Below are 21,603 nucleotides of genomic sequence, written 5' to 3'. Positions count from 1 at the left end.
CGACATTTTCGACGCCAAAATGTCGGTAACAAAACGACATTATACTATACTATGACGTCTTAAAAATGTCGAAAAAAACGATATACTATACATACTATACTATGAAGTCTAAAACGTCTAAAAAAACGACATACTATACTATGGCGTCAAAATGTCTAAAAAACAACATACTATACTATGACATCGAAAATGTGGAAAAAAACAACATACTATACTATGGCGTCGAAAACGTATAAAAAACGACATACTATTCTATGGCGTCGAAAACATCTAAAAAACGACATACTATACTATGGCGTCAAAATGTTGAAAAAATATGTTATACTATGACACATACTATACTATGACGCCGAAAAATGTAAAAAATCTACATTACTATTGTACTATGTCGAAAATGTAAATAAAAAACAACATACTATACTATGACGTCAGAAATGTCGAAAAAACGACATACTAAACTATGAAGTCTAAAACGTCTAAAAAATGAAATACTATACTATGGCGTCAAATGTCGAAAAAAACGACATACTATATTATGGCGTCAAAAATGTCGATAAAACGACATACTATACTATGACGTCGAAAATATCTGAAAAAACAACATACTATACTATGTCGAAAATGTAAATAAAAAACAACATGCTATACTATGACGTCGAAAATGTCGAAAAAACGACATACTAAACTATGAAGTCTAAAACGTCTAAAAAATGAAATACTATACTATGGCGTCAAATGTCGAAAAAAACGACATACTATACTATGACGTCAAAAATGTCGAAAAAACGACATACTATACTATGACGTCGAAAATATCTGAAAAAACAACATACTATACTATGGCGTCGAAAATGTCGAAAAAACGACATGCTATACTATGGCATAGAAAACGTCTAAAAAACGACACACTATACTATGACGTCGAATATGTCGAAAAAAACGACTATACTATGACGACCAGAAATGTCGTAAAAAGACATACTATATACTATGACATCAAAATGTTCAAAAACGACATACTATACTATGACGTCGAAAATGTCGAAAAAACGACATACTATACTATGGCATCGAAAATGTCGAAAAAACGACATACTATACTATGACGTCGAAAATGTCGAAAAAGCGACATACTATATACTATTATGTCGAAAATGTCTAAAAAATTACATACTATACTATGATGTCGAAAACGTCTAAAAAATGACATTCTATACTATGGCGTCGAAAACATCTAAAAAACGACATACTATGCTATGGCGTCGAAAACGTCTAAAAAACGACATACTATACTATGGCGTCGAAAACATCTAAAAAACGACATACTATACTATGGCGTCGAAAAATGTAAAAAAACTATATACTATATGGCGTAAAAAAATGAAAAAACATACTATACTATGACGTCGAAAATATCTGAAAAAACCACACACTGTACTATGACGTCGAAAATATCTGAAAAAACCACACACTGTACTATGACGTCGAAAATATCTGAAAAAACAACATACTATACTATGTCGAAAATGTAAATAAAAAACGACATGCTATACTATGACGTCGAAAATGTCGAAAAAAACGACATACTATACTATGACGTCGAAAATGTCGAAAAAAACGACATACTATACTATGACGTCGAAAATGTCGAAAAAAACGACATACTATACTATGACGTCAAAAATGTCGAAAAAACGACATACTATGCTATGGCGTCGAAAACGTCTAAAAAACGACATACTATACTATGGCGTCGAAAACATCTAAAAAACGACATACTATACTATGGCGTCGAAAATGTTGAAAAAAACGACATGCTATACTATGACGTCGAAAATGTCGAAGTATACGACATACTATACTATGACGTCGAAAATATCTGAAAAAACAACATACTATACTATGTCGAAAATGTAAATAAAAAACGACTATACTATGACGTCAGAAATGTCGAAAAAAAGACATACTATAATATGACGTCAAAAATGTCGAAAAAAAGACATACTATAGTATGACGTCGAAAATTTCGAAAAAAACGACATACTATACTATTACGTCAAAAATGTCGAAAAAACGACATACTATACTATGGCGTCGAAAACATCTAAAAAACGACATACTATACTATGGCGTCGAAAATGTCGAAAAAACAACATGCTATACTATGATGTCGAAAACGTCTAAAAAAACGACATATTTTACTATGGCGTCGAAATCATCTAAAAAACGACATACTATACTATGGCGTCGAAAATGTCTAAAAAACGACATACTATACTATGACGTCGAAAATGTCTAAAAAAACGACATACTATACTATGACGTCGAAAATGTCTAAAAAAACGACATACTATACTATGTTTTAAAAATGTCGAAAAAACAACATACTATACTATGACGTCAGAAATGGCGAAAAAACGACACACTATACTATGAAGTCTAAAACGTCTAAAAAAACGACATACTATACTATGGCGTCGAAAATGTCTAAAAAAGGACACTATACTATGGCGCTTAAAATGAAAAACAACATACTATACTATGACATCGAAAATGTTGAAAAAAACGACATGCTATCCTATGACGTCGAAAATGTCAAAAAAAACCACACACTGTACTATGACGTCGAAAATATCTGAAAAAACAACATACTATACTATGTCGAAAATGTAAATAAAAAACGACTATACTATGACGTCAGAAATGTCGAAAAAAAGACATACTATAATATGACGACAAAAATGTCGAAAAAAAGACATACTATACTATGGCATCGAAAATGTCGAAAAAACGACATACTATACTATGACGTCGAAAATGTCGAAAAAGCGACATACTATATACTATTATGTCGAAAATGTCTAAAAAATTACATACTATACTATGATGTCGAAAACGTCTAAAAAATGACATTCTATACTATGGCGTCGAAAACATCTAAAAAACGACATACTATACTATGATGTCGAAAACATCTAAAAAATGACATTCTATACTATGAAGTCAAAACGCCTAAAAACGACATACTATACTACGGTCAAATGTCAAAATATTATACTATAGTATGTCGTTGATATGTATAGTATGACGTTTTTCCGACATTTCTGACGTCAAAAAAGTCCACATTTTCGACGTCAAAAATGTCGAACAAAACGACATACTATATATGACGTCGAAAATGTCGAAAAAAACGACATACTATACAATGGCGTCGAAAATGTCAAAAAAACAACATACTATACTATGATGTCAAAAATGTCAATAAAAAACGACATACTAAACTATGGCGTCGAAAATGTCGAAAAAACGACATACTATACTATGACGTCAGAAATGTCGAAAAAACGACACACTATACTATGAAGTCTAAAACGTCTAAAAAAACGACATACTATACTATGGCGTCGAAAATGTCTAAAAAAGGACACTATACTATGGCGTCGAAAATGTAGAAAAAACAACATACTATACTATGACATCGAAAATGTGGAAAAAAACAACATACTATACTATGACGTTGAAAATGTCGAAAAAAACGACATACTATACTATGACGTCGAAAATGTCGAAAAAAACAACATACTATACTATGATGTGTAAAACGTCTAAAAACGTATATACCATATACTATGACGCCGAAAATGTCAAAAACTACACACTGTACTATGAAGTCTAAAACGCTCTAAAAATGAAATACTATACTATGGCGTAAAATGTAAAAAAAACGACATACTATACTATGACGTCAAAATGTCGAAAAAAACGACATGCTATACTATGACGTCGAAAATATCTGAAAAAACAACATACTATACTATGGCGTCGAAAATGTCGAAAAAACGACATGCTATACTATGGCATAGAAAACGTCTAAAAAACGACACACTATACTATGACGTCGAATATGTCGAAAAAAACGACTATACTATGACGTCAGAAATGTCGAAAAAAAGACATACTATACTATGACATCAGAAATGTCGAAAAAAGGACATACTATACTATGACGTCGAAAATGTCGAAAAAACGACATACTATACTATGGCATCGAAAATGTCGAAAAAACGACATACTATACTATGACGTCGAAAATGTCGAAAAAGCGACATACTATATACTATTATGTCGAAAATGTCTAAAAAATTACATACTATACTATGATGTCGAAAACGTCTAAAAAATGACATTCTATACTATGGCGTCGAAAACATCTAAAAAACGACATACTATACTATGGTGTCGAAAACATCTAAAAAACGACATACTATACTATGAAGTCTAAAACGTCTAAAAAAACGACATACTATACCATGGCGTCGAAAATGTCGAAGTATACGACATACTATACTATGACGTCGAAAATATCTGAAAAAACCACACACTGTACTATGACGTCGAAAATATCTGAAAAAACAACACACTGTACTATGACGTCGAAAATATCTGAAAAAACAACATACTATACTATGTCGAAAATGTAAATAAAAAACGACATGCTATACTATGACGTCGAAAATGTCGAAAAAAACGACTATACTATGACGTCAGAAATGTCGAAAAAAACGACATACTATACTATTACGTCAAAAATGTCGAAAAAACGACATACTATACTATGATGTCGAAAATGACTAAAAACATACTATATACTATGCTATGAAAAACGCCTAAAAAATCTACATACTATGCTATGTCAAAATATCTAAAAACGATATACTATACTATATGTCAAAAATGTTGAAAAACGACATGCTATACTATGACGTTTAAAATGTCAAAAAAACGACATACTATACTATGACGTCGAAAATATCTGAAAAAAACATACTATACTATGTCGAAAATGTAAATAAAAAACGACTATACTATGACGTCAGAAATGTCGAAAAAAAGACATACTATAATATGACGTCAAAAATGTCGAAAAAAAGACATACTATAGTATGACGTCGAAAATGTCGAAAAAAACGACATACTATACTATTACGTCAAAAATGTCGAAAAAACGACATACTATACTATGGCGTCGAAAACATCTAAAAAACGACATACTATACTATGGCGTCGAAAATGTCGAAAAAACAACATGCTATACTATGATGTCGAAAACGTCTAAGAAAAAACAACATATGCTATTTTACTATGATGTCTATACTATGACGCCAGAACATCAAAAGACATACTATACTATGATGTCGAAAAAACGACATACTATACTATATGACGTCGAAAATGTCTAAAAAAACGACATACTATACTATGACGTCGAAAATGTCTAAAAAAACGACATACTATACTATGGCGTCGAAAATGTCTAAAAAAACGACATACTATACTATGGCATCGAAAATGTCGAAAAAACGACATACTATACTATGACGTCGAAAATGTCTAAAAAAACGACATACTATACTATGACGTCGAAAATGTCAATAAAAAACGACATACTAAACTATGGCGTCGAAAATGTCGAAAAAACAACATACTATACTATGACGTCAGAAATGTCGAAAAAACGACACACTATACTATGAAGTCTAAAACGTCTAAAAAAACGACATACTATACTATGGCGTCGAAAATGTCTAAAAAAGGACACTATACTATGGCGTCGAAAATGTAGAAAAAACAACATACTATACTATGACATCGAAAATGTTGAAAAAAACGACATGCTATACTATGACGTCGAAAATGTCGAAGTATACGACATACTATACTATGACGTCGAAAATGTCAAAAAAAACCACACACTGTACTATGACGTCGAAAATATCTGAAAAAACAACATACTATACTATGTCGAAAATGTAAATAAAAAACGACATGCTATACTATGACGTCGAAAATGTCGGAAAAAACGACTATACTATATATGACGCAAAATGTCGAAAAAAAGACATACTATACTATGGCATCGAAAATGTCGAAAAAACGACATACTATACTATGACGTCGAAAATGTCGAAAAAGCGACATACTATATACTATTATGTCGAAAATGTCTAAAAAATTACATACTATACTATGATGCCAAATGTAAAAATGACATTCTATACTATGACGAAAAACATCTAAAAACTTACATACTATACTATACTATGGTGTTTAAAATATCTAAAAAACATATACTATACTATGAAGTCTAAAATGTAAAAAAAACGACTATACTATACCATGGCAGAAATGTCGTAAAAAGACATACTATAATATGACGCCAAAATGTCGTAAAAAAATTGACGTTATACTATACTATGTTCGACATTTCAAAAACTAGCAAAACTATACATTTTCGACGCCAAAATGTCAACAAACGACATACTATATATGACGTCGAAAATGTCGAAAAAAACGACATACTATACAATGGCGTCGAAAATGTCAAAAAAACAACATACTATACTATGATGTCAAAAATGTCAATAAAAAACGACATACTAAACTATGGCGTCGAAAATGTCGAAAAAACGACATACTATACTATGGCATAGAAAACGTCTAAAAAACGACACACTATACTATGACGTCGAATATGTCGAAAAAAACGACTATACTATACTATGGCCAGAAAATGTCAAAAAGGACAACTATACTATGGCGCCAAAAATGTAGAAAAAACAACATACTATACTATGACATCGAAAATGTGGAAAAAAACAACATACTATACTATGACGTTGAAAATGTCGAACAAAAGGACATACTATACTATGACGTCGAAAATGTCGAAAAAAACAACATACTATACTATGATGTGTAAAACGTCTAAAAAAACGACATACTATACTATGGCGTCGAAAATGTCGAAAAAAAACTACATACTATACTATGACGTCGAAAATGTCGAAAAAAACGACATACTATACTATGACGTCAAAAATGTCGTAAAAATATACCATACTATGCTATGGCCGAAAACGCCTAAAAACACATACTATACTATGGCCGAAAACATCTAAAAAAGATACTATACTATGGCATCGAAAATGAAAAAACGACATACTATACTATGACGCCAAAATGTCGAAAAACGCATATATATACTATTATGTCGAAAATGTCAAAAAAATTACATACTATACTAATGATGTCTAAAATGTCAAAAATGACATACTATACTATATTAAAACATCTAAAAAACGACATACTATACTATGGTGTCGAAAACATCTAAAAAACGACATACTATACTATGAAGTCTAAAACGTCTAAAAAAACGACATACTATACCATGGCGTCGAAAATGTCGAAAAAACGACATACTATACTATGAGACGCAATGTAGTAGTATGTCGTTGATACTATGACATCGACGTGTGAAAAACAACATACTATTTCTGACGCCGAAAATGTCAAAACATACATACTATGACGTCAAAATGTCTAAAAAAAACGACATACTATATATGACGTTCAAAATGCTTAAAAAACGACATACTATACAATGGCGTCGAAAATGTCAAAAAAACAACATACTATACTATGATGTCAAAAATGTCAATAAAAAACGACATACTAAACTATGGCGTCGAAAATGTCGAAAAAACGACATACTATACTATGACGTCAGAAATGTCGAAAAAACGACACACTATACTATGAAGTCTAAAACGTCTAAAAAAACGACATACTATACTATGGCGTCGAAAATGTCTAAAAAAGGACATATACTACTATGGCCGTCAAAATGTAGAAAAAACAACATACTATACTATGACATCGAAAATGTGGAAAAAAACAACATACTATACTATGACGTTGAAAATGTCGAAAAAAACGACATACTATACTATGACGTCGAAAATGTCGAAAAAAACAACATACTATACTATGATGTGTAAAACGTCTAAAAAAACGACATACTATACTATGGCGTCGAAAATGTCGAAAAAAAACTACATACTATACTATGACGTCGAAAATGTCGAAAAAAACGACATACTATACTATGACGTCAAAAATGTCGAAAAAACGACATACTGATGTCGAATGTATGCGCATAAATACGCCTAAAAAAAACACATACTATACTATGACGCCGAAAATATCTAAAAAACTACATACTATACTATGGACGTCAAAATGTTGAAAAACGATATACTATATTATAGAAAACGTCAAAAAGCATACATGATGTTATCTACGACATACTACTATGACGTCGAAAATATATGAAAAAACAACATACTATACTATGTCGAAAATTTAAATAAAAAACGACTATACTATGACGTCATAAATGTCGAAAAAAAGACATACTATAATATGACGTCAAAAATGTCTAAAAAAAGACATACTATACTATGACATCGAAAATGTAGAAAAAACGACATACTATACTCTGGCGTCGAAAATGTCGAAAAAACGACATAGTACAGTATGACGTCAAAAATGGCTTAATATACTATGACTTCAAACATGTCCAAAAATTGACATACTAAAGTATGACTTCACAAATGTCCAAAAAGTTCAAATTGACAAAAATGACTGATAGTACAGTATGACATTTAAAAGTGAGAAAAAAATGACATAGTATAGTATGATGTTCAAAACACTCAAAAATGTCTCATAGTAGAGTGTCACATTCAACATGAGCAAAAATAACTCACAGTATAGTATGATGTTCAAAACACTCAAATTATATAGTAAAGTATGAAGTTCAAAACCAGCAAAAGTGACCTAGTACAGTATGATGTTCAAAATGGAGAAAAAATGACAGTGTCGACTGTTATGACGTTCAAAACACTCAAAAATGTCTCATAGAATAGTATCACATTCAAAATGAGCAAAAATGACTCGTAGTACAGTATGACGTTCAAAACTAGCAACATTTACTCACAGTACAGTACAATGTTCAAAACGAGCACAAAACACATAGTATAGTATGATGTCACGCACACATTAGGTACTCTCTTGCCAGTTGGAGGCTTGCTGGCCTAATCAAGATGTACATTTACATTATCTTCATAGAGAATTCATAAGCCATTGGGAATTTTTGCTGCATTAAAATTAATGCAGCAATTGTTGGACTAACAGGATTCCCTTCTCTGACTCTCTTTTACATCTCTTAACTTTCATTTGGTCATCTGCTTCTCCCAAATTGGATTTTTATTTGCTTGCGCCTGTACACACCTCATCTGCCACACTCGATGGCCTCGTTTTCTGATAGGAAACCTGCCGTTTTCATTTCCCTCCTGTGCTTCCACTTTCTCCACTGCATCCCATCAACTTGTTCTTTACAAGAGGATTAGATTCTTTCACTCTGTGCGTCTCTCCTCTCATCTCCTCCTCCTCCTTAAAGTCGCCAACATTAAATCAAATTAGGGTCAATGGTGCAGTGTGGGAGCTAATCCGGCAGCACAAAGAGGCTTAGGAGATACACCTCCTGTTCCCAGATATTATTAAAAGTCAGCTGTGAAATAACAATTTCTTCCATCAAAGCTGCAAGCAGATTTAGGGGTCGGGTCTGCAAGATATGAGTCGCATACACAAACATCGGAATGAAGGGACTAAATGAAAATGTATCTCACAACTCAGAATATGATTGGAAAAAATATTAAGTTTATAGTAACACTCTCATTGGACATTCTTAGTATATCATAAAATATATAAGAAAAAAAACTGTCAATCCTTACCTATGGGATTAGAGTCTACTGTACCTCATTAAGTAATCATAACAAACTTTGATAAACTCGGGCATGACTCTCTAATACATGCCAAGCATCTATATCGGACAATCCTTAAAATCTAGTGTCCCTTTAGAAGTTGCCTAATTACTAAATTGAGTTCACCTATGTGTTTTCTGAGTATAAGCACAACAGACGTTGTTAGGGAATAATGGTGAATGGCATCAATAAGTACAAGGATTACATGAGATAGGGATAAAGTGGATAAAGTCTAGAGAAGAAAGCAAATAAATCCAATTTCCAATTCAATCCATGTAGAGGACACAGCAGCCATTTGGGAGAAGGTGCTTTTGCAGAAAAACAATAAATGCACCATCTACCGGGTGAAACCTGGTAGATGTTACATGATGCTGGACAAAGTTAAGGGTCTTCCTGCAACAAGTTGTCTCAGTTTAGGATGGCAAATAGTATTGCTAATTTTAATTTGGGGTATCAACAGAGTAAAAAGTGATGAAAACAATTTATTTTTTCAAATTCTATTTGTCAAAACAGCTTAACTATACAAGTTTTCTTTCCTTTTTAATTTGAGAACTACTTTATGAGTGTAATGTGATAAATGTGAAAATGTTCCAGGGGTAAGAATATCTTTGCTAGGAACTTCTGAAGCTTTGAATACCACAAAATACATGTGTACATCTGTTCTCTCTGACCCACAGGGTACATTACAGAAGTTTGTTGACGACCTGTTTGAAACCATCTTTAGCACCGCCCACCGGGGCAGTGCCCTGCCACTGGCAATTAAATACATGTTTGACTTCCTGGACGAGCAGGCAGACAAACACAGCATCCACGACCCGCATGTGCGACACACATGGAAGAGCAACTGGTGAGTTCAAATTGACAATATTTACTACTTATGAACACAAAATTGGTGACACATCAAGGTGTGGTTTCTTGGATACCACACCCTGATCAAAGGTGTGGTACACAAATGAGCAGTTTTTGCTCATTTGTGCTGCAGTCTGGCTTTTTTCAAGGCCCCTTGTACATTTTGGCACATATACCATAGCAGTGTCTTGTCACTGCCAAGTTCCTCCATGTGCTTCTTCTCTTCCTAATACCCATTAGCCACAGGGGTGTGTCATCTTCGTTAAAGCCATTCACAAGAGGCTAATCCAATTGTCTGCCAAGACTCTCGATTATCATCATAGGTTACTGGGCCAAAATAATGCTAGTCACTGTGGAAATCTCCATAGTGACAAATGTGCACTTCCAGGTGCATGAGTACACCTCTAAATTAATATCCGCTTATTAATTTAGGCCACATTGACCTCTGTGAAACCACTTTATGAAGCCTGGTTGAAGTCAAATAACCAGCCATGCACTAGAATGGGAACTGGAGAGAAATGAAAAGGTGATAAAGAAGAAGTGGATGCAACGGGAGTTAAATACACTAATAACTCGTTAGCCTTCTGGCCTCTGTCAAGATCCCAGCATGCATAACACAGAGTGGCATCAGCAGGACAATTCGAGATGGAGAGAGAAATAGGCTCTTGGAGGCCAAAGAGGAAGTACTTGCTTTTCATTTTAATTTTGATATTTCTAGTGTCATGTCATGGGATAGTTTGCAGTTTTTAAGCATTTTCTGACAGCAGAACAGGTTTTGTAGTATTATTTTCTTAATGGGCTCTATCTGTCATAAATGACCAGCAATCTATCATAGGAAACTGTCAAAAACTGTTGAGCCTGAGCCGCTTGTAGTTGCTTGAATGTGCATCTGCCTGCGCCTTCAGCGTGAATATGCATACGTTTAAGCTGGAATATTAGCTGTGACAAAAGGCCAAGAGTAGAGAATAATGATGCAAGCATCTCCTCCAAGCTGAGCCCCTGACCCATTAAGTCCCCCATTCTCATTGTCATCATACACACCATTAACCTCAGCCGCAGTGAAAGCTTTTGCACCTCAATGCAACCCCCAAAGTACCATTTACCCCCCATCCCCACCCGCCAAGTATCACAGTATAGCCCTGCCCTTAAATTATTCCCCTGCCTACCATTTGCCTCCTATCTCATTTTCATGTGGTTCTTAATGCTGTTACTATGACGTTAGGTTTCAAATAACATGGTCTACACTGAAAATCTGAATGTTTCTTCAGGTTACTCTGCAAGCTGTCAAAAGTGAAATCCATTCCAGTTTACCTTTGCTTTTGTTCAAGTTTCAGACACTCTACAACCAACTTGCATACCTTTAATTTCTACAGAAGCTTTAAATAATATAAATCCTCGGTCGTTTTCTTCTGCATCGTGTTGAATTCAGCTGTGGATTTATTTTTGCAATAAGTCTCTACATAGTTGAATCACTGGCTCTAGGAGCCTCTCCAGATGGTATCCTTTGGATTAATGGCAGCGTGTCGGCGTCTGCTCACATCTTCTCTCTTCTGTTTTTTGCCTGCCTGCCGATTGCCACAGTGTGTTTTTCGTGTAGAGGAGATGGAAGGAAATTTAATTACTGTGCAGAACTGTCACATAGATGTGGATCATCTGTCCTCAGTGCTACTGCAGCACCTCCCTACTCAGACTATAAACAGCCCTGTTAGGATAGAGATACAGATTAGTGCATGTTCTAGTCATAATTAATGTGCCATTCTCATCAAAATTTGCATATTGGCTTATTGAAGTCCTTTCTGGAGCAAAGCCCACTAGATTGTGTTTATAAAGCTCGTCACTTTCCTGGCTACATTGTAATGCCTCCGGTGTCACATATCCAACCATTTGCTTGTTGATGGTAATTACCCTCACTATTGATGCACTCCGAGCAAATTTAAATGATTCTATAAAGAAACTGGGTTTTAAACTTCCTATGAAAAGGTTATACACCGTCAGTATGTATCTGGCAGTCATTTACCTGGGTGTTGTACCAACGCATTTGAACTATTCATTGTAGAATTATCATGTAACAAACGACTCAAATGTGTTTGAATAACAAAATTTTTGGGACTGAATTTGTAGGTTTATCTTCAATACAGACAGTGTTACAAATACACTCGACTATGTTTAGTCTCGGTTTAAACTGCTTAGCTGTTCATGAAGCTAATAGTGAATAATTTTATATGTATTTTATTAACTTTTCACAATGCAGAATTAGTAATGAGATCCCAAGCATGATGCTACCAGCAATTTGCTTGATTAAAACCAGTTTTTGAGATGTTTGTTCTTTGGGCTCATTGCCACTGTAGACCCCAAATATTGAGTGGTAAGAGCAGCTACTGCAGACAAATAAGTTGTTCTTTTTAAATTACTTTAGAAGAACGTCTTTATACCCCTGTTACATTAACCATGAAACATCAGCAAGTATGTTACCTCAACAAAGAGCCTGAATGAATGTTACTTATACAATTAGCTAATATTTATTGCAGTCCAAGGAGTTCTTTGTGATATGGATATTACAATATGTCCTTTATGTATCACTGTGATTTTGTTGCTGATTGTGTGAAAGAAATAAAAAGGATTCTGAGCATCAGTAGTTTCTTTATACTGATGAAAAGTTAGACTGCCCATTAAACCAAATAAGGCAACTTTGCCTAAGAGGCCCCATTAACTGGCCTTTGTAGTCATAAATCAGTGGGTCTTTTTTTCCATGGTTTCATGCACCACTCAGCATAATTCCTCCTGGATAAGCGAAGCCCTTGATCTTGGCAGATGATATTTACCCCTAATCCCCGACCAAAACTCCTGATCAAAAAACATCATTCATATACACAGCATGAGCCAACTGCCAAATTTACACGCTTTGGTAATTTTTAGTGGGTGATGCACAAGAATTATGATGGAAATTTAAAAGAAATAAATTACAAAATTCGCATGGGGGACATCATCATTGTGGCAATCACTGCCCTATTGAAAGAGCAGATTGCCAATGATCACTGCAGAACAGCAGTGTTGTTAATATCCCTTTGATCCCTCTGTACCTAATCCCACTAGATTCTTTGCTTAGATTAATTTTGCAGGCATAATACAGATATCTTTTCCAATTCCAAATCCTCTTTTGTTAGAATGTACATCTGAATTGCTTTTGGGCCAAAATACATACTTATCACCAATGTTCTGCTAGTATTTTAAATGATTTCATTTCCTTTTTTTAATGGTTATTTTTCCCTTATCCCTTATTATTGTGCCACTGAAACACTTGTACTGGTTAGAATACACTGTCTGTCCTGATTGATTTTTTTCCTCATATCATCTAAAAAGCTTATAAAATAGGAAAGCTACAGTGATCCGTACAGCTCTTTGTTAATACCACCTGAGCTTCTTTCACAGCAGCCCCCAGATAAAGCTGGCCCTGTATCTATTTATTTTGGCAGAAACAAAGTCAGCAAATAAAAAGACTTGTATGTTTTTATCATTCTGGACAGGCACAAAAATAGGACCCACTTGCACAAATAAGCCAATATGAATTGTGTCACAGTGCGGCCTCAAGTGAAGACTGCTGGACACTGTTTGAGAAAATGAGAACCGGCCACCACCTGGTTTTAAAGATAAAGCCCTTATTGAATTAGGCACATACAGAAGCAATAACAGCAACTGTGTACTAGCTTTTCAACGTGATTGAATCTTCACCCCCTCTGGCAAATAATATGTTCATGCCTATTGACTAACTCACTGTGGCAAATTTCAAAATGACATTTAAACTTCATCTTAAAGCAATTCTGTGTTGCTTTGCTTTGTCTTCTGTGTTTGAATAGCTAGATTAACGTAATGTCACTCACATGGAGCTCATGATTTTAGTCATTTTCATGACTAAAATTAGGGAACGTGGAAAAAAACAAGCACATAGCAAGGGACCAAAATATGGTGTTACACCTGGAAGTCTGTACTGCAGGAAAAATGTTTAACACAATGTCCACCCTAAACAGAAGTAGTGACAGATAAGTCTCCAGCTCAAAGTTTTATTAATGATTATATCCAACAGAAGGAGGAGGTTGTTACAAAAGCAACAGTTTGGAGATATAATAATTTGCCATCTTACAGAGGGATTTGACTACTTCTGCCCAAAACTGTAAAACACAGAAGTTAGATGTTTCTTTGTCCATGTTTTAACTGATGATGCACAACAGTAATATAGTAATAATAGTTCACCACTAAACTCTTTTGCCCACCTTTTCTCAGCCTACCTCTGCGCTTCTGGGTGAATGTGATCAAGAACCCCCAGTTTGTGTTTGACATCCACAAGAGCAGCATCACAGATGCCTGTTTGTCCGTGGTGGCCCAGACCTTCATGGACTCCTGCTCCACCTCAGAACACCGCCTTGGGAAAGACTCACCGTCCAACAAGCTGCTTTATGCCAAGGACATCCCCAGCTACAAGAGCTGGGTGGAGAGGTGAGCACTTGGTGGATGGATGGAAGGAGAGAGAACTTACATTAGCTATGTGGCTGTAGCACTGATCTATGAGCTGTGAAACCCCATCCAAATTACAACACAGTGAGGATGGATGGGAGAGCCTAGGGCAGGAGAGCTGCAGCACAGGGAACGTCAGTTGGTTGGGACACTGCAGAAGCAAATGTGAGGGAAAAAAGAGACAGAATATTAGAGGTACAAGCAGCAGAATGTGGTAATGTTAAAATTAAGACTTCACATTCTTTATTCTTTATCACCAATTAAATCCCGAATAAAAGATAAGACACTGTACATTGGATTGCAGTGTCTATAATAGCTAGATAGACCCTAAATCTGAACAATAACCAAAAAGTTGCATTTTAAGCCACTGAGGATCTTCAAGTTAAAGGCTAAACATGTCTTTGCATCAAGACTGTGTTCAGTACTTTAAATATATGTATCTGGTATCTTAACTTTACATCAATAATGTGAAAAAGGTTAAGGGGTGTAAATGCTTTGCTAGGCCCTGTAACATTAACATTCTGACTTAAGTAATTTTGAAATATTTTAAAGGCTCACATGTTAGCTGTCAATTTCTACCTCATGTCTATATTGTTAGTTTTCCAGTGTTATACCAGGAATGATTTATTTTCAAGTCACAATTTACATGTAACTGATTTTAAAGTTTACATTTTGCGACACAGCCTTTCATATTATAATTGATAATTGTTATAGATTACTCTTTTTAGTCCACTGAAGGGCATTTTCAGGTCAAGCCGTTTTAAAAGCTGTATTAATGAAAGGATAGTTGGAGGAATTGTGAATGTAGCACAGACATTTGTGAGAAAATAGTCAAGCAGTTCACTTTCAGACTAGATGAAAACACTGAAACAAACACACCTGCTTTTTGCACTAATACGCTGCTAGGAGCTCACCATTACTGCCTTCCAACACTGAGCAGGTGTTGATGTGAGCATGACCTCTGTGAGCAACACCCACCTGCCTTTCCTTTGCTCAGTTTGGCCAGTTTGGTCTCTGAGCTTGTCTGGCAGATACTCTCTCTCACACACTCCTAAAATTATTTGGCTATCCAGCAGGCCTGTCCTCAAGTGGCTGCAGCTACAGGAATTTAATATGTTAATAAGCTGTTTTAATTAACATAGCTGATATGGGAAACAACAGCTGTTGCTGACACTGACTGATTGCCTTCAATTTAATGGACCATGTGTGCATGTCTACTGTTGTGGTTCTGAAATCTGAGGCAGCACAGCCTCCTCAGTCACATTACTAAAAAAAAAAAAACAAACGCATGTGGTTTCTATAAAATATGCATTAGCTAAAAATTTTAAAATGATTAAAAAGAAGTAAAAAAAAACATATTAACACCTTTCTCTAAAAATGTTTTCCTTGTAAGTTATACAAGTGTTCTTGCTACCTTCTTGTCTCTCAACAGGTACTACTCAGACATTAGCAAGATGCCAGCAATCAGTGACCAGGACATGAATGCCTACTTGGCAGAACAGTCACGGATGCACATGAATGAGTTTAACACCATGAGCTCTCTCAGTGAGATTTACTCGTATGTGGGAAAGTACACCGAGGAGGTATGTAACACCGTTACGTTTCTAAAGAAGGCTCTTTTCAGAAAGTGAAATATGTCAATCCTTTATTGTAGTGTTGGTGACTGAATATTACAGAATAATTTAAGGAGATACTTCAACCATCTGCAACGTATGTTAATTACTATTCCATCAGTACTTTGTTTGGGCCTCCTTTGTTTACCTACACAATTCCACTCTAGTCTCATCTCCAGTCCTTCTGGGTTTTGCACCATTGAGCTCAATGAGAAAATATGGATAAAAACATTTAACGTGATATGTATGGTTTCTAAACTGCTCAGCAAAACAGTTTTACTTTAGACAGTTTTAATAATACAACAGCTGAGTAGTATTATTGAACTATCCCTTTGCATTCTGTAATTAATGATTTTTATTGATATGACCAATAGATTATTAATAAATGTTCCATGTTTGCCTCCCTGTCCTGCAAACAGATTGTGTGTTCACTTGAGCAGGATGACGCAGCCAGGAAACAGAGACTGGCCTTCAAGCTGGAGCAGGTGGTGGCCTTCATGAGTCTGGAGAGCTGAGGACCGCACTTCCCAGGGTGCACTGGGAAGAGACCCCGTCAGAAACCGAGCTGTGCCTGAGCGAAGACCTGTCCCCATTTTTTTCCATCATCTGACTTCCACCCTCAGCTTTTCAGAGATTACTTCTTCCTCAACCTTTCTTCTGCTTCCCTCCTCCCTGAGAGATATTTTGTTTTCCTCATCAACACAGCTGCATAGACTAGTTTACCTGAATATTTGCGAGGGGTGGTGAGCAGCTGAGGTCAACGGCTCCTGCAGTGCAATGTGGGGCGTCCCTCAGCTTCATCACAGGGGGGACCTTCTTTGGGGGGTTACTTGAGAGCTGGCCATATTGGCATCCTCCCCCTGCTGGATTAAAAGAAGAAAAAAATTTATGTTGCCTTCAAGAATTTACACTGATAGTAAATCTTTGGAAACTACAACTTGGGGTGTCCATATGTTGAACTTTTAAAAATAGGATAGTTAAGATAAAAATCATCTAGAGTTCTGTTTAATGTAGTTCTAGATTCAACATATGGCATCAAGTGCAAACATCAAGAGCGATGACTGCAAGCCAAATGAACACCTCTGGAGAAAATTAATGCAAGAATGGTTTGCCAAGTTTACACTGTACCTTCAAGCAAAGCATACATATCCGTGAATCTGGGTCAAATCCAGGCAAACCTAGAATGTTTTTTTGTGTTCTTTAAATGTAGCTCCGGTTGTATCTAAGGACAAGACTGATGGGGCGTGGGGAGGGAATATCGCTCCCTGAACTTTTCCTCCCTGAAACAAAGCAAAGCATCCTCAGCCTTTAGCTTGTTGTACCTTTCACACCTTTTTACCTGCCTAGCGTACTTTCAAGAAATAAAAATAAAAAAAATAGCTCATAATTTCTGCTTCCATGGCTACTGCAAATTAAAGCTATTAGATCAAATACTAGAGCCCCACCCAAGTTGGATCCTCTGATTAAAAAGCACACAAACAACTCTGGAAGACAAACACCAGGAGCAGTCTCTTCCAACGGTCTATCAAAGCACACACAAAAATACACAAGAGAAAAAAAATAAATCAGCAGCTGCCCAGATATCCACAACAACCCTAAGGAGCTAAAGGGAGAAGCTGACTGAGATGCACGGGTTAAGAATGACTGAATACAGTGTAGCCAGAGACGGCTGACTGCTACCTAAAGGGGCTTTGTTGTCTGAGTAGCACGTCTTTTTGAGGATGTTATTATTTAAGACTTTCACGTGGGGGGAAAATGAAACGAGATGGACTTTGCTGGTCAGCCAAAAACCAAAGGAGCTTGAAATTTTCAAAAAAACGGTCAAAAATGTATTTATAAAGTGCCACTGAGGAACTGACAAAAAAGAAAAACATATTGTGACTGGAACTGTAAGAAGCCTGTGTGATTTTTTCTGACCTCAGTGTGTCGAGGTGAGAGGCTCCGTGGGCGACGTGATCTGATCCTCCCCGGTCTCTCCTGCTCTCGGCACACCAGCTGCCCTTTTTTGTCTGGCTCCTCGATTAACAGCTTATCTGTTTTGCACAAGCATTGGAGATGGTAGCTAGCTGCATATGGCAAAACTCCAATTTCTTGAGGCACTCTTTCTGTATTAGTGTAGTTGTCCTCAGTGGTGACAGGGGGCGGCCTTCTCCAAGCCTCAAAGAAAAGAAACTAAATTCTGTCAGCATCACAGACATGACAAGACAAGAGTAATTACAACTAGTCGGACATACGCCGGCACCATGAGAGTGAAAGAGTGACTGAAAGTGATGATGGAGGCGCCCTCCGTACCTTTTGACCTCTGCCCTTTCTTTTGCCTTGACAACGTGCCCCATGTGGTGATGTGAATGTGTGAAGACCGCCCTAGGTCCACCTTGGGTCCTTTATTGGCTTTTTAAGCGCATGTAAAACGTAAACCATTTAAGAAACTTATTTTTAAAAAAAGTGAAAAACAAGAAAACTAAGCCTTGCAATGATGATGTGGATGTGTTCTTTATTCTTTCTTTTGCTTGGAAGAACCGAGATGGAAAAAAGTGGACTGTTCATATGAGAAAAACTGTTGTTTAAGGTGGAACCTTTATCGCATTTGGCCTCCTGCAGAGTTTCATACCCACAGTTTTTGTGAAGTGGTAGTTGCTAAATATTACAGATATTTACCTTTGCATGTTGACCTATTTGGATGGTATGAAATGGAAATGCCTTGCTCAAAGATATTCATATACTCCTGCAACTACTTGGGAGATTTAGGTCTACCATGTCCTTCATTACAGGCCCTCAGTGCCTCCTGTGTGGTTCAAATTTTGGGTGAGAAAACATACAAACCCTGCAGCTGATTATTTTGCCACCCATATGTTGAGCTTGGACAGAAAGGAAATGTATCAAGAGCACAAAAGAAAGTTACAAATGAAAACCAACAGACATTGCTACATTAAAAAAAAATATTTTGGCTAGAGTTGCCCCAAGTTTTCTTATTACTGATGCAGAATTTTCTTCAAGCATCTGCCAGCAGCATTTAATGTGTTGGAAGTACAGTAAACATTACTCACTAGACCTTTAACCCTGGCTCCAAACATTTTGAAATCCAATAAAACTACCATGTTAACATCTCCAGCTGTAGATCATCTTTTCTTAGCGATAAGTGGGTCAACATCACTATTTCAAAAAGGCTGACTTTAATCTTTACACAAAGTAAACACTAATTTTACCTCGGAGTTACAATGGCTGAACAACAATGAAAATCCAGCAAATTCTATGACTAAGTGAGGCTGAAAGTTCAAATTCAGAAATTTGATTATATTGCATTCAAACATCCTGGAATCTACAGAAGTTGGCTCCAGTTCAGTCCACTTCTTGGCCAACTCTACATAATATCTTTAAGGCATTTTGAAATTCACCATCTCCTGGTGTACAGCTCATTTCATACTCTAAAGTTTGACATGAAAAGAACATGACTACGAAAGTAAAAAATGAGAGGAACCAAAGCCACCAGCAGCCTGAACAAACAGCCAGTATGTCTCCATGTAACTCCTTTCTAAATAATGTCTTAGTTTATTTATGCTTCCCCTGACTTCAAAACACATCATTGAGACTTCTTTATTCAGTAATGGCTTCCACACTAAAGAGTGCTTTTGGCACAAGCTACTACTGCTTTCGGTATGGTATATTCACTGATCAGGGGGAAAAAAATATGTGAAACTAAAACTAATTGTTCACTTTTTTCTTATGAGGAGATTCCTTGCCTGTTGCAATTTAGAGAGCTACACTTAGCCAGGCAGTTGCTCTACATATCAAAGATTTTCTGAATTTTAAGACACAGCACACTGAAACTTCCAGTAAAGACTCTCTCTACATATACCATGTCTAAAACACATAAACGATGAAAAGCACAAGCTGAGAGTTCTTGGATGTCATTGTAAATCTCCCTCCTCAGTGCTACTTCACAGCTTTCCTTTCTTCCTGGCTCAACATTTAACCTTCAACAAAGGTTGCCTGCTTGTAGCCTCCTCGTGCTACCAACAGCACAGATAAAGTTTCCACCTTCAAACATTTTGTAGGAATTAAAATGTCCTCCTAGCTCAGTGTTATCGCAGGTGTTACACAAACATGGTAGAAAAGACTTTTACTAGATCATATCTGAAAGATAAAGAGTATCTTATTGAGAGATAAAAACGAAACCTGGGGAATTATAAGGTGAGCTTCTCTAACTTTGTTATAATTAATTGTATACCTGTGTATGTAAATATAATGCATTCCTATTTTGCAGTCAAGAACAAAATACTATTTGTAATATAGAATAAACTTTATTATGAAACAAATGGCTGACTAGTTTTTGCTCATTGCCTCATTTTCTACAATGTTTCAGTTTAATGGATTAAGCATTATTTTGCAATTTGTCTTATGGAAATAATCATTCATTCACCTGGACAGTTTTGCATTTTACTGGACTGAACTGTTTGTACAAGCAGTAAAGACCATAATGGAAGCTCAAATAGATAATTTGGCATAATAGGTCTCTTTCAAAGCTGCAATTCAATTTCGCTGTTTCTTTCTAAAGGAAGGTGTTAAATATCTGAGGAAGCAGCCTACCTTTGGTGCGTGTTCACAATCCACATGTGTGATCAGATGGTGGTTCATGGCATTTCTGGAGATCGCACGGTTGCTGATGTAACACTCCTGTAAAGCACAAAAAAGCAACAAAAAAAATTAAACCTTCCACCAGACCTCAACGTAAATGTGTCAGTATAAGAATCTATGGAGCTGTTTCTGTCTTTTCTTGGCTTGAAATGATGGTCTATTACACAAACCTTCAATACAAATGACAATTCATTTGTTTTCACCCCCTCTGACTTGTGTTCAGCACAGCTAAGGTCATCTCAGATCTACTTTTTTTTCTTATTACTGTTGACGGTGTGGGTGCTGTAAATGTGCTGCTCTGTAATAATAGTATAAGTAGATAAAAATAGTTT

General features: G+C 35.8%; 1 protein-coding gene across 1 annotated transcript in view; it reads left to right on the top strand.

Annotated features, from left to right (window-relative positions):
- Positions 1–20,952, top strand: part of plxna4 (plexin A4) — a 268,637-nt gene extending 247,685 nt beyond the window's left edge. The window contains exons 31-34 of the mRNA XM_044108055.1: positions 10,343–10,512; positions 14,793–15,005; positions 16,456–16,606; positions 17,056–20,952. Coding sequence (XP_043963990.1) covers positions 10,343–10,512; positions 14,793–15,005; positions 16,456–16,606; positions 17,056–17,151 — 630 coding nt within the window. The 3' untranslated portion in view covers positions 17,152–20,952. The remainder of the gene's footprint in view (positions 1–10,342; positions 10,513–14,792; positions 15,006–16,455; positions 16,607–17,055) is intronic.
- Positions 20,953–21,603: the final 651 nt, after the last annotated feature.

Source organism: Gambusia affinis, linkage group LG23 (assembly GCF_019740435.1).
Source record: "Gambusia affinis linkage group LG23, SWU_Gaff_1.0, whole genome shotgun sequence".
Taxonomy (NCBI): domain Eukaryota; kingdom Metazoa; phylum Chordata; class Actinopteri; order Cyprinodontiformes; family Poeciliidae; genus Gambusia; species Gambusia affinis.
The sequence above is the reverse complement of the archived record's forward strand: the minus strand, read 5'-3'. Positions and strand labels throughout refer to the sequence as shown.